Here is a 14,030-nt window from a genome sequence, read left to right as displayed (position 1 = left end):
TCCAATTCTTGAACAAACCTCAGGCCATTACTACATGTATATAATTATATGGGCTAATAACCTCATCTGCCGACGGATCATATTCCATTACGTTTTTGATCTTCATCTCATCAAAACTAAGAAAACACTCGGCATTCCTACTGCTCAAAGAACTAACAAAATTCCCCATGAAATCTAAAACGTCTTCTAGGATACCTTCACACAACTTAAAGGTTCTAGCATATTTTTGCAAAGTGGAGGGTGATGGTAAATATATTTTTAAATAATCTTTTACGTAATCGTATGCCTTTTTCCAAATTATCTCAATGTCAGAGCACGGCTGACTTCCTCATTTGTCCATCTAACACGCTTTTTCTATCCTATTATCAAATAAACTTCAAATCAAATCAACAAAACCACGATTTGAAGTTAGAGTAGATTTCAACATGTTCTTCATTTTGGGGATTGGATCGCTCGATGGGATACTACTATTTTTAAGTGAATTGAATTCCTTTTCTAGGTCCTGTACTTTGTTTTACCTGATAATTTTCAGAAGCAATGCGGTTCAATGTGGCTTTTAGCCTTTTGTTTGCCTCTCGCAGTTTTATATTTTCTTTTAGCAACGCTGTGCTGGTGTTTTGTGGTAATTTAGAAACATCACTTACCAATAAAGTGTCGGAAGTTGAAGAAACAAAATTTTCAGAAGAAACCTCTTCCCGATTCTCTATTTTAGATGATAATACAGAGTGTATTGATGGAATCGCTAAAAGCCAACAGAAACATAAAATGTTAGTTGTATCATTATTAGGAAAATCTATACATATAAAAATCTCGTGTCACGGTGTTTGTTGCGAGCAACCTCCGAAACGGCTGGATCATTTTCAACGAAACTTTGCACACACCTTATGGTGGTATGAGAATAGGTTTTAAGACTTACATCATTTTCAGAAGTTACACTAAACTTAATTTATTAGCAATTTTCTAATCCCATACCAAGAGCAGTATTGTTGTTGTTGTATACATCGCTTTGACACTCGGTGTTAAGTTCAGTTTACACTGGTGTTAAAACCCTGCAAGCAATTTCGAGCAGTTTGCGAGCTCGCACGAGGCCTTGCAATTGCGATAGCTTTTTAGCGCTGGTATATGGGTACCGATATTCCCCGATATACGCCATATTCGATATACGCGATTTTGGTATACGTTATGTTCTACATTTGACAGTTTTTTTTAGCAAATTGTACAAATTTGACAGTTCGAATGTCAAATGCAAAATAATTTTCTTTTGGTCGAATTTTAAGAACCATTTCAAAAGGTGATTTTCAAAAGGTACAGGTATTCCTCGATATACGCAATACACGATATACGCAATTTCGCTATACACGATCTTCTTAATTTGACAGTTCTTATACTAATTTGATACATCAAATGTCAAACTAAAAATAAATTCTCTTTACGTCAAATTTTAAAGACCATTTTAAATGGTACAAAATTTTAATTTTTTAGTTGAAATCAGATCAAATAACTAATCTAATGGCTAAAACTTACCCCTTCATGCAGAATGATACGAAAATTAGCTATAATTTATTAATTATATTAATAATTATAAAAGAATTTATTAATTAGCTACACAAAAATCCAAAACAAATTATGAGCAAAAATTTAGTTCAAAGAACTATTGATGCGGTTCATAAAGAATATCTACACATTTAAGCAAGATATAGCTATTATCACTTATCCGAAAACCTTAGAACGATATAAAGCGATAATTCTATTTCACTATAACTGAAAAATAACCAACGAAAACACACTTCCTAGCAATTTCAATTCAAAGCCAACAGAGATCAAATAAACACCAGCCGAACTGCACGAAGGCAACAAAAGCTTTGAACGTAAATAATACTCGCAACACCAATACCCACACTCCCTTCCTTGTTTTGTTCTTCCCCACCTCCTCCTACCCTGCGAGGACCATGGAATAGAAGTGTCATGCTGAAAAATGTCTAATTGCTCTAAATAACTCAACCTTCTAAATATTTACATCTTGATCTGAAAGAGGAACGTTAGTTTCGGGCGAAGCAGAAATGTCGAGCGAGATAAGTAGGGTAACTGTACAGGCGGTCCCCGAGATACACGGTTAATGGGGACCTAAAACGGCCGCAAATTACCGCGTAACTCGAATTTCCGCGTAAGTCGAATCTCGTGATTTCCAGCTAAAATATCACTAATTTTCGTGTAATTTTGCAAGTAGGAGGCGGTTTTAGTCACTTTATGAATTGTTTGATATGGTTCTGACTGAATATAACAGTTTTAAACAATTTGAAATTGTTTTTAACATTCGATCAAAACGGAAATTATTTGGCAATTTACAATTGATGTGTCAAATCAGTACAATTTGCTCAAAGAATTGTCAAATTTAGAAAACCGCGTATCTCCGAATCCGTGTATAAGAGGTACCGTGTATCTCGGGGACCGCCTGTACTAGTTTTCGGCAGGCTAGTGCAGCAATTTCACAAAAATTGCACACACATAAACATTTTTTTTATTTTTCATGAAAGTTATGTTATTCCGGTTGATAAACTATCATAGTATGTTACACTATTTTTGATTTGCCGGTTCAAAGCCCTTTTTCATAAATATTCGTGAAAATGCAAACATTGATTTTGCTCCTATTTTCGGCAGTTTTTTTCTATTTTCGGCAGGCTGTGTTCCTATTTTCGGCAGCGCGATTACAAGTCTTGATTAAGCTTAAACGATACGAACGAAAACGATAAAAACCATTATTTAAATTGGTTGGTGTAATTATTTAAATATTTTTTATGATCTTACCTTATGCGTGGATAAATAGTTGATATCGTGCTTTGCTTTCATGTCGACAAACAGCATTTTTAATTAATTAATCTGCATTAATATGCTTTTTTGAAATACTTGCATGTTTGTTTTGCCTACAACTACCATGTTTGCAATAAAATTAAACATGTCATCTAAAGCTTTTAGTTGGTCTTCACTAGCAGTGTACAATCTTTTGTAATACAATTTGGCATTGGGATGGAATAAGTTGGATAACTGAACCATAAATCTACCATTTCTATAATGTCAGCTAACTCTTTTTCTTTTGGCATATATCGTCTTAATGATACAGCTGTAGTTCGAGACAACAGTTCTGCTGCTCTGCATAAATGTTGGCGTTCTTGACTAGATAGTTCCAAATGTCCTGTGTTTAATTTAAAAAGAGGAGTTACCTCTGCTTCTAATCTACCTTCCACTAGATCGCGCAAAGGTTGTGCACGGACAATTGTTCCGTTAAATACAAACCCATGATCAATAAACCAATTTTGCAATAATTTAAGCAAATGCGGCGCGTCTGGCGATACATAATTTTTTTTTGTAATTGGGTGCTCGAAGTGTGGTTTAGTATAATCATGGGCACCGAGCTCTCTCCAACAACTAATATTGCTTGAGCAGTTATCACTCACAATTCCAGCAACGTTAATTTTCTTCTCATCCAATTTAATAATGATATTCATGAGAATTTCTCTCGTCATTTTTTTTTTCAAAACCAATATAGAATAGTTGCTTCCAATTCTTGAACAAACCTCAGGCCATTACTACATGTATATAATTATATGGGCTAATAACCTCATCTGCCGACGGATCATATTCCATTACGTTTTTGATCTTCATCTCATCAAAACTAAGAAAACACTCGGCATTCCTACTGCTCAAAGAACTAACAAAATTCCCCATGAAATCTAAAACGTCTTCTAGGATTCCTTCACACAACTTAAAGGTTCTAGCATATTTTTGCAAAGTGGAGGGTGATGGTAAATATATTTTTAAATAATCTTTTACGTAATCGTATGCCTTTTTTCCAAAAAATCTCAATGTCAGAGCACGGCTGACTTCCTCATTTGTCCATCTAACACGCTTTTTCTATCCTATTATCAAATAAACTTCAAATCAAATCAACAAAACCACGATTTGAAGTTAGAGTAGATTTCAACATGTTCTTCATTTTGGGGATTAGATCGCTCGATGGGATACTACTATTTTTAAGTGAATTGAATTCCTTTTCTAGGTCCTGTACTTTGTTTTACCTGATAATTTTCAGAAGCAATGTGGTTCAATGTGGCTTTTAGCCTTTTGTTTGCCTCTCGCAGTTTTATATTTTCTTTTAGCAACGCTGTGCTGGTGTTTTGTGGTATTTTAGAAACATCACTTACCAATAAAGTGTCGGAAGTTGAAGAAACAAAATTTTCAGAAGAAACCTCTTCCCGATTCTCTATTTCAGATGATTGTATTGATGGAATCGCTAAAAGCCAACAGAAACATAAAATGTTAGTTGTATCATTATTAGGAAAATCTATATATATAAAAATCTCGTGTCACGGTGTTTGTTGCGAGCAACCTCCGAAACGGCTGGATCATTTTCAACGAAACTTTGCACACACCTTATGGTGGTATGAGAATAGGTTTTAAGACTTACATCATTTTCAGAAGTTACACTAAACTTAATTTATTAGCAATTTTCTAATCCCATACCAAGAGCAGTATTGTTGTTGTTGTATACATCGCTTTGACACTCGGTGTTAAGTTCAGTTTACACTGGTGTTAAAACCCTGCAAGCAATTTCGAGCAGTTTGCGAGCTCGCACGAGGCCTTGCAATTGCGATAGCTTTTTAGCGCTGGTATATGGGTACAGATATTCCCCGATATACGCCATATTCGATATACGCGATTTTGGTATACGTTATGTTCTACATTTGACAGTTTTTTTTAGCAAATTGTACAAATTTGACAGTTCGAATGTCAAATGCAAAATAATTTTCCTTTGGTCGAATTTTAAGAACCATTTCAAAAGGTGATTTTCAAAAGGTACAGGTATTCCTCGATATACGCAATACACGATATACGCAATTTCACTATACACGATTTTCTTAATTTGACAGTTCTTATACTAATTTGATGCATCAAATGTCATACTAAAAATAAATTCTCTTTACGTCAAATTTTAAAGACCATTTTAAATGGTACAAAATTTTAATTTTTTTGTTGAAATCAGATCAAATAACTAATCTAATGGCTAAAACTTACCCCTTCATGCAGAATGATACGAAAATTAGCTATAATTTATTAATTATATTAATAAATTAAAAGAATTTATTAATTAGCTACACAAAAATCCAAAACAAATTATGAGCAAAAATTTAGTTCAAAGAACTATTGATGCGGTTCATAAAGAATATCTACACATTTAAGCAAGATATAGCTATTATCACTTATCCGAAAACCTTAGAACGATATAAAGCGATAATTCTATTTCACTATAACTGAAAAATAACCAACGAAAACACACTTCCTAGCAATTTCAATTCAAAGCCAACAGAGATCAAATAAACACCAGCCGAACTGCACGAAGGCAACAAAAGCTTTGAACGTAAATAATACTCGCAACACCAATACCCACACTCCCTTCCTTGTTTTGTTCTTCCCCACCTCCTCCTACCCTGCGAGGACCATGGAATAGAAGTGTCATGCTGAAAAATGTCTAATTGCTCTAAATAACTCAACCTTCTAAATATTTACATCTTGATCTGAAAGGAACGTTAGTTTCGGGCGAAGCAGAAATGTCGAGCGAGATAAGTAGGGTAACTGTACAGGCGGTCCCCGAGATACACGGTTAATGGGGACCTAAAACGGCCGCAAATTACCGCGTAACTCGAATTTCCGCGTAAGTCGAATCTCGTGATTTCCAGCTAAAATATCACTAATTTTCGTGTAATTTTGCAAGTAGGAGGCGGTTTTAGTCACTTTATGAATTGTTTGATATGGTTCTGACTGAATATAACAGTTTTAAACAATTTGAAATTGTTTTTAACATTCGATCAAAACGGAAATTATTTGGCAATTTACAATTGATGTGTCAAATCAGTACAATTTGCTCAAAGAATTGTCAAATTTAGAAAACCGCGTATCTCCGAATCCGTGTATAAGAGGTACCGTGTATCTCGGGGACCGCCTGTACTAGTTTTCGGCAGGCTAGTGCAGCAATTTCACAAAAATTGCACACACATAAACATTTTTTTATTTTTCATGAAAGTTATGTTATTCCGGTTGATAAACTATCATAGTATGTTACACTATTTTTGATTTGCCGGTTCAAAGCCCTTTTTCATAAATATTCGTGAAAATGCAAACATTGATTTTGCTCCTATTTTCGGCAGTTTTTTTTTCTATTTTCGGCAGGCTGTGTTCCTATTTTCGGCAGCGCGATTACAAGTCTTGATTAAGCTTAAACGATACGAACGAAAACGATAAAAACCATTATTTAATTGGTTGGTGTAATTATTTAAATATTTTTTATGATCTTACCTTATGCGTGGATAAATAGTTGATATCGTGCTTTGCTTTCATGTCGACAAACAGCATTTTTAATTAATTAATCTGCATTAATATGCTTTTTTGAAATACTTGCATGTTTGTTTTGCCTACAACTACCATGTTTGCAATAAAATTAAACATGTCATCTAAAGCTTTTAGTTGGTCTTCACTAGCAGTGTACAATCTTTTGTAATACAATTTGGCATTGGGATGGAATAAGTTGGATAACTGAACCATAAATCTACCATTTCTATAATGTCAGCTAACTCTTTTTCTTTTGGCATATATCGTCTTAATGATACAGCTGTAGTTCGAGACAACAGTTCTGCTGCTCTGCATAAATGTTGGCGTTCTTGACTAGATAGTTCCAAATGTCCTGTGTTTAATTTAAAAAGAGGAGTTACCTCTGCTTCTAATCTACCTTCCACTAGATCGCGCAAAGGTTGTGCACGGACAATTGTTCCGTTAAATACAAACCCATGATCAATAAACCAATTTTGCAATAATTTAAGCAAATGCGGCGCGTCTGGCGATACATAATTTTTTTTTGTAATTGGGTACTCGAAGTGTGGTTTAGTATAATCATGGGCACCGAGCTCTCTCCAACAACTAATATTGCTTGAGCAGTTATCACTCACAATTCCAGCAACGTTAATTTTCTTCTCATCCAATTTAATAATGATATTCATGAGAATTTCTCTCGTCATTTTTTTTTTCAAAACCAATATAGAATAGTTGCTTCCAATTCTTGAACAAACCTCAGGCCATTACTACATGTATATAATTATATGGGCTAATAACCTCATCTGCCGACGGATCATATTCCATTACGTTTTTGATCTTCATCTCATCAAAACTAAGAAAACACTCGGCATTCCTACTGCTCAAAGAACTAACAAAATTCCCCATGAAATCTAAAACGTCTTCTAGGATTCCTTCACACAACTTAAAGGTTCTAGCATATTTTTGCAAAGTGGAGGGTGATGGTAAATATATTTTTAAATAATCTTTTACGTAATCGTATGCCTTTTTTTCCAAAAAATCTCAATGTCAGAGCACGGCTGACTTCCTCATTTGTCCATCTAACACGCTTTTTCTATCCTATTATCAAATAAACTTCAAATCAAATCAACAAAACCACGATTTGAAGTTAGAGTAGATTTCAACATGTTCTTCATTTTGGGGATTAGATCGCTCGATGGGATACTACTATTTTTAAGTGAATTGAATTCCTTTTCTAGGTCCTGTACTTTTTTTTACCTGATAATTTTCAGAAGCAATGTGGTTCAATGTGGCTTTTAGCCTTTTGTTTGCCTCTCGCAGTTTTATATTTTCTTTTAGCAACGCTGTGCTGGTGTTTTGTGGTATTTTAGAAACATCACTTACCAATAAAGTGTCGGAAGTTGAAGAAACAAAATTTTCAGAAGAAACCTCTTCCCGATTCTCTATTTCAGATGAGTGTATTGATGGAATCGCTAAAAGCCAACAGAAACATAAAATGTTAGTTGTATCATTATTAGGAAAATCTATATATATAAAAATCTCGTGTCACGGTGTTGTTGCGAGCAACCTCCGAAACGGCTGGATCATTTTCAACGAAACTTTGCACACACCTTATGGTGGTATGAGAATAGGTTTTAAGACTTACATCATTTTCAGAAGTTACACTAAACTTAATTTATTAGCAATTTTCTAATCCCATACCAAGAGCAGTATTGTTGTTGTTGTATACATCGCTTTGACACTCGGTGTTAAGTTCAGTTTACACTGGTGTTAAAACCCTGCAAGCAATTTCGAGCAGTTTGCGAGCTCGCACGAGGCCTTGCAATTGCGATAGCTTTTTAGCGCTGGTATATGCCCAGGTGACAACTGGTATACATTTTTGGCTTAAACTCGTCGATAAGAGCTCGATTTAACCGATTGTCACATGATAATGAGAATGTGTGAGTGAAGAACGTCATGCTGAAGCGTTTCATTTGGTTTGTGATTTTCTGCCTTGCGTGATGTGTGTCATTATCTCGCTCAATTTTCATTACAATTAATTCTTCGTTACATGTACGTTTTAGCTATTTAATTCGTCAATTACTTTTGTTACGTGGATTAAGGATAAACTTCTGTAGTGAAAGTTTGTTATTAGTACTAAAACTCAATGCAAAATGAAACGAAGCAGAAAAGCTATTTGCCGTACAAACAAAAAACTTGCTGTTTTATCTACACAATATGATATTCAAAACATGCAATTGGAAGCTGCGGAATCTATCCAGATGTTTCATTGTAGTGGTAAGATTTGTCGAAAGTGAGACCTTTTATTTCATTTAAGGTTGACGAACAATAAATGTCTTCAGAATAAACAATGCTTGTTGGCCACTCGGTGAAGAAAACGTAGCGTTGACATGGCCATGTTACTAATTGTTCTCTATGTAGTTCATTCCATACATGCAGATTCCTGACGTTGTTCACATCCTAACTCAAAATCGTGTTTCTCCTGAATCCAGATGCGGACTAATCGCCCGATTTGGTCCCGCTGGCGAATAAATTTATGCAGAGTCATCCTTCATTCTCACCGATCACTGCTCCACACTTCACATGGGATGGGGGATCTATCCTGTGGCTCCTTAGTACCTAAACTCGCCTTAATCGGAACTGCCACCAAACCGGCAGCGTTCATCTATCATTCAAGATAGTCTAAATGAAATATTGACTGTATCGCATCTCATTAGCAGCATTATTTTCTTATCTTGAACATACACGACTTTTATGAAACTTAACGGTGTGGTTTTTAGACATAGTAGTGTGAAATTTTTTTGTATTTTAGTACTAAATTTATACGGTATGAAACTAAGATACATAGTAATTAAACATTCCTTTTGTTTTCAGATGGATCCCGCCAAGACAATACCCCACCCCCCCTACCAATGGAAGAATTCGTTACGGAATCTGATGTAGTCGACCATTGTGCCACACACAACATCAGCATCGATAATATGTTGCAAGAAATTTCGGAGGGTGGTATTCAAAACAATGATTATGATTTGAATGGTAATGTGGATGAGGATGTGGAATCAGAGGATAATGTAACGATGATACCCGTTGAAAACTCTTCTGATGAAGATTCAAGAGATTTGGCTGAAGATTCCACTACAGCTCATGTATGTAACAATCATAATAACGTTAATGAATGTTTAAGAGATTGGGCAATTGTCCACAATGAACCACGTTCGTCAGTTAATGAAATACTAGCAATCTTTCGGAAATGGACCGAATTTATTGTGCCAAAAGACTCGAGGACCCTGCTAAAAACTCCCACAACCATCAGGTATCAAATCCAAACAGTAGCCGGAGGAGAATTTTGGTACAAGGGAATATATACTAATCTCAAACACCTTTTTAAGTAAGTATTACAATATTATTGCCTAGAATGCTTTGATGATATATTTTAATATTATATTTCAGATCAAATACTCCGTTAGTAGATGAAATTTCAATTCATCTCTTCATGGACGGCATCCCTCTTCATAAAGGAGGACCAACCCAACTTTGGCCCATCCTTATGAGAGTAGTAGAACTACCTCTAGCTCCGATCATGATGATCGCTGTATTCTGTGGTTCCTCAAAACCATCCTGTCTAGAGGCTTACCTGAGGCAGTTAGTAGAAGAAGCTAATGAATTGATAAGTGCAGGTTTGCAGATCGGAGGTAAAACACTGGGATTTAAAGTCAAAGCAATCATTGCTGATTTACCGGCACGCGCTTTTGTAAAAGGTAGATAATCATATAAAAATACCTGTAATATACTAACACTTTTTATTTCCAGCTACTACCAATTTTAATGGATATCATGGTTGCATGAGATGTACTTGTGTTGGAGAATGGCATCGTGCAGGAAAAAAAATCATATTTGATGCTGTTGGAGCACCTCTAAGAACGGATGAAGGATTTCGACGAAGAGAATGTCCTGGTCATCATCAAGTTTGGCGGTCGCCTTTGGAGGATTTAAACAAATTTGATATGGTTAATGACGTACCAACTGAGCGTATGCATTTAAGCGACCTGGGGGTGACTCGACGACATCTTTGTTGTTTAGTTGGGGGTAAGTTTAAGACAATTCCAAACCTGTCTCCCACCGATAAAGCGGCCATATCTAAGTTTTTTCTAAAAGTACAATTTCCTTCCGAGATCCATCGTAAGCTCAGAGGATTGAATGTACTACGCTATTGGAAGGCTTCAGAATTTCGATCATATTTGCATTATGTCAGCCCAATAATAATGGAAGAATTTTTAGGTAAAAAACCATATTGCCATTATTTGTTATATTTTTGTGGGATAACAATGTTTTCGTCTGCATTTCATAAGCATCATTGGAAACGTGCCTCTGATTTTCTAAATAGCTTCGTAAGGGATTACGGTGAGATATATGGTCGTGAGCATTTAACAAACAACGTCCATAACTTACAACATATAGCCCATGATGTTAATGAAAATGGACCTATCGACGATAATTCTGCTTACGACTTTGAAAGCTTTTTACAAACTTTGAAACTATCTGCACGGTCAGGATTTAGATGTTGTGTTCAAGTGGCGTCCCGATCGGTAGAACGTGCTTCTAGTAATGTGAATCCTAGTAGTACAAACCGAACTTACCCATATTTAACTAGAAATAAGAAAGGCATTTTTTTGACCTCAGGATTTGTTTTACGGCCGTTGAAAAGGGACAGATGGTTTTTGACCAAACGCAATGAAATTGTTAAATTTTTAAATGTTGCAAAAACCAATGGTACGTTTTTAGTGACAGGAAAAAAGTTTGAGTACCAATATAATTTATTTTCTTTTGTGTTTAGCGTGGATGATTCGGAGTTTGTATTTTCATCTTCCGACATACTCATTTTTAAAGTACGCGAAGAGATTCCAACTACTGAAATAGTAGTGTCTTTACAAGACATCAGGTGTAAACTTGTAGCTATATATCCTCCTTCTAAATCTGGTACAATTGCCTTTTTTCCACTTTTACATACGCTTACACCAGACTGAGGTAGAATTTGTCACATATATTAAAGTAGACCTAGTGTGTTGCATGTAACTTTTTGCATTATTATTGTATATGGTACAAGGATAGTTTAGTTATTATTCATTAGTTTTTTTCGTTTGTAGTATGTTTAGGAATAATTATGCATTAAAATGTGTTTAAAAATCAAATTAGAATTTTAAACGTCAAACAGCCTTCGTTCATTAGTGAGGTGCGGGTCGATTCGCACCTACAGACATCCGAGATCAGAGGCTTCCACAAGCGGCCCGGGGTCATTCAGCTCAGCCCGTAAGGTGAAACTAGGTTCGGTCTATGTAAAAAATCCGGTTGGTGTAAGAAAGCATAAACCTTGCTACCCGTTGGTCGAAGATCAAATTAGTTTCAACACTTGTTTCGATTCCGCAGCACAAAGGTATACCTTTTACTTTCTTTCACCTATTGATCATTTTGGTAGACCCAAAAACGTAGCACCTACGGGTTGGATTTAATTCCGACTCCAACCTAGAACACCTACTTCACCAACGAGATGGAAGCGATTTAGATAAGGTAGGACCTGACTCCAGGTCAGGTTTTGAAATGATTCATATGACTAACCACTTGCGCTGATAACTTTCCTCGAACGCAAAAACTTCAAGGTTGTATGTAATGCAAAAACACAGTTTATTTCACTAGCCTTTTTCAGAAAAAATCAATTAGATCACACATAGAAATCATTCTCCATTAACAATTACTTCTTATTTTCTCGTTTGTGATATATTTTAGACGAGCTTCTGATAGCTCCCTTGTAGTTTTCTAAACTGCTTTTAGCATTGCGCAGTTTTTTTTTTAAATATAATTCTACGTCTTGCTTTTCAACAGTATATCTACCGTTTTCTCCAATTATTTTAAATAATTTCCATAAATTCGTGTATTTATCAATTGGAATCTTTGGTCCCTCCTTTCCACCTCCTCGCCAGCTGCACTGCACGACGAATTGCTTATCAAATAAAGCTATGAATGCATCATGCATTCGGCTTTTAGCATCCTTATTGCCCGTTTGAGATGTTGTGGCAAAGTAATTACGAACTATTTGAAAATAATTGTCATCAAGCAGCTGTTCATTAAATTCTATCAATTGTGATTCATTGGTGATACGAGGCATTATGAAAGATATGTTTTCCTCCATTTCATGTGTGTTTTTGTTCATGTCAGCAAATTTGCACCGGTGATCGGTTAGGTATTCTAATTCGGTCCAAACACCAGCAACCGACGTTTTCAACATAGAGAGATCTTTAATAACATTTGTCTCGAAATTTGAGCTCCTTGCTTCTGTGAACATCAAAGGTTTACGTTTTGTAATACCAAAATCACACGACGGTGATTGTGTAGAACCATTACCAACTGAAGGAAGCAGGTTGTATGTTGACTTATTAGTATGTATCGGACGAGATAGTTGTGGTGCATCGTTTGTAAAACATTTCTTTCTGGTACCACAAGACTGTTTTGCAGCAACGATTCTGAACAGTTCTGCGTCAGAATACCCCTGCGACTGTTTTGAAGTCATCATTTGGCAATGGGTTACTTGTTTATATGATTCATTCGCAACATTAGTTTTATTCTTCTCACTCTCACGGACATCGTAACATATCGAACCACCGTTTCTGGGCGTTTCTGTTTTACACGATCCAGGCAACATTATTGGTGCAGTTGAACTAAGTAGCTTTAAGGAATCTTTATCGGTAGGTGTTGGTTGGTGTATCCCTTCCGTCTTGCATAATAGTGGTGGATTTTGATTTTCATTTCTAGGAGATGAAGATCGTGGTGTTTGTGATGAAGATTTTATCGTAATCCCAGGGAATCTAGCGTTCAATGAAATCAACGTAAACTTATTTTGTTTCATTTCAGATTCCTTCTGCATTTTCTGGAATGGAAGTTTTGTTTAGTTTTTCACGTCGTTAAGCATCTTTATTACATATACCTTTTTAATTTTTCCAGGAAACTACCACGAACAAAGCTGATGAACGGACAAAACTAACGATATAATGATAATAAACTTTGCGTAAAACTACCACGAAAGAACTACAATATTTTGCTTTATATTTCCACTGTCATGGCCGATGGCTTGTGACAATTGCATGCGATGACAATCAAACCAATTGCGAGGAAAAAACGCTTCATCATCTGACGTTTCAACTGTTATAATAAGCTTAAACTCTGCAAAATCGCTTGCTCTTTAAGCCAGTTTTAAGCCTGCTCTTTAAGCTTCCAGCAACTCGAAAAACGCTTACAATCTGCTCGAAAATGTCACTTGGGTGGGTACAGATATTCCCCGATATACGCCATATTCGATATACGCGATTTTGGTATACGTTATGTTCTACATTTGACAGTTTTTTTTAGCAAATTGTACAAATTTGACAGTTCGAATGTCAAATGCAAAATAATTTTCCTTTGGTCGAATTTTAAGAACCATTTCAAAAGGTGATTTTCAAAGGTACAGGTATTCCTCGATATACGCAATACACGATATACGCAATTTCGCTATACACGATCTTCTTAATTTGACAGTTCTTATACTAATTTGATACATCTAATAAATAAATTCTCTTTACGTCAAATTTTAAAGACCATTTTAAATGGTACAAAATTTTAATTTTTTAGTTGAAATCAGA

The 14,030-nt window shown here is 35.5% G+C and overlaps 2 protein-coding genes across 2 annotated transcripts; one reads left to right on the top strand and one right to left on the bottom strand.

The window, feature by feature from the left end:
- The first annotated feature begins 8,257 nt into the window (after positions 1 to 8,257).
- LOC121591344 lies at positions 8,258 to 11,671 on the top strand. Its single transcript, XM_041911725.1, has 5 exons — positions 8,258 to 8,637; positions 9,235 to 9,748; positions 9,811 to 10,118; positions 10,171 to 10,906; positions 11,554 to 11,671. The coding sequence occupies exons 1-5, from the start codon at positions 8,514 to 8,516 to the stop codon at positions 11,669 to 11,671; spliced, it is 1,800 nt and encodes a 599-aa protein (XP_041767659.1). The 5' UTR covers positions 8,258 to 8,513.
- A 429-nt stretch (positions 11,672 to 12,100) lies between these two features.
- Positions 12,101 to 13,782, bottom strand: LOC121594354. Its single transcript, XM_041917527.1, has 2 exons — positions 13,337 to 13,782; positions 12,101 to 13,279 (listed from the first exon to the last, which is right to left on the bottom strand). The coding sequence occupies exon 2, from the start codon at positions 13,274 to 13,276 to the stop codon at positions 12,107 to 12,109; it is 1,170 nt and encodes a 389-aa protein (XP_041773461.1). The 5' UTR covers positions 13,277 to 13,279; positions 13,337 to 13,782; the 3' UTR covers positions 12,101 to 12,106.
- Between the last annotated feature and the right edge of the window lie 248 nt (positions 13,783 to 14,030).

The sequence above is a fragment of the Anopheles merus genome, chromosome 2L (assembly GCF_017562075.2).
Source record: "Anopheles merus strain MAF chromosome 2L, AmerM5.1, whole genome shotgun sequence".
In the NCBI taxonomy this organism is placed as follows: Eukaryota; Metazoa; Arthropoda; class Insecta; order Diptera; family Culicidae; genus Anopheles; species Anopheles merus.
The sequence above is the reverse complement of the archived record's forward strand: the minus strand, read 5'-3'. Positions and strand labels throughout refer to the sequence as shown.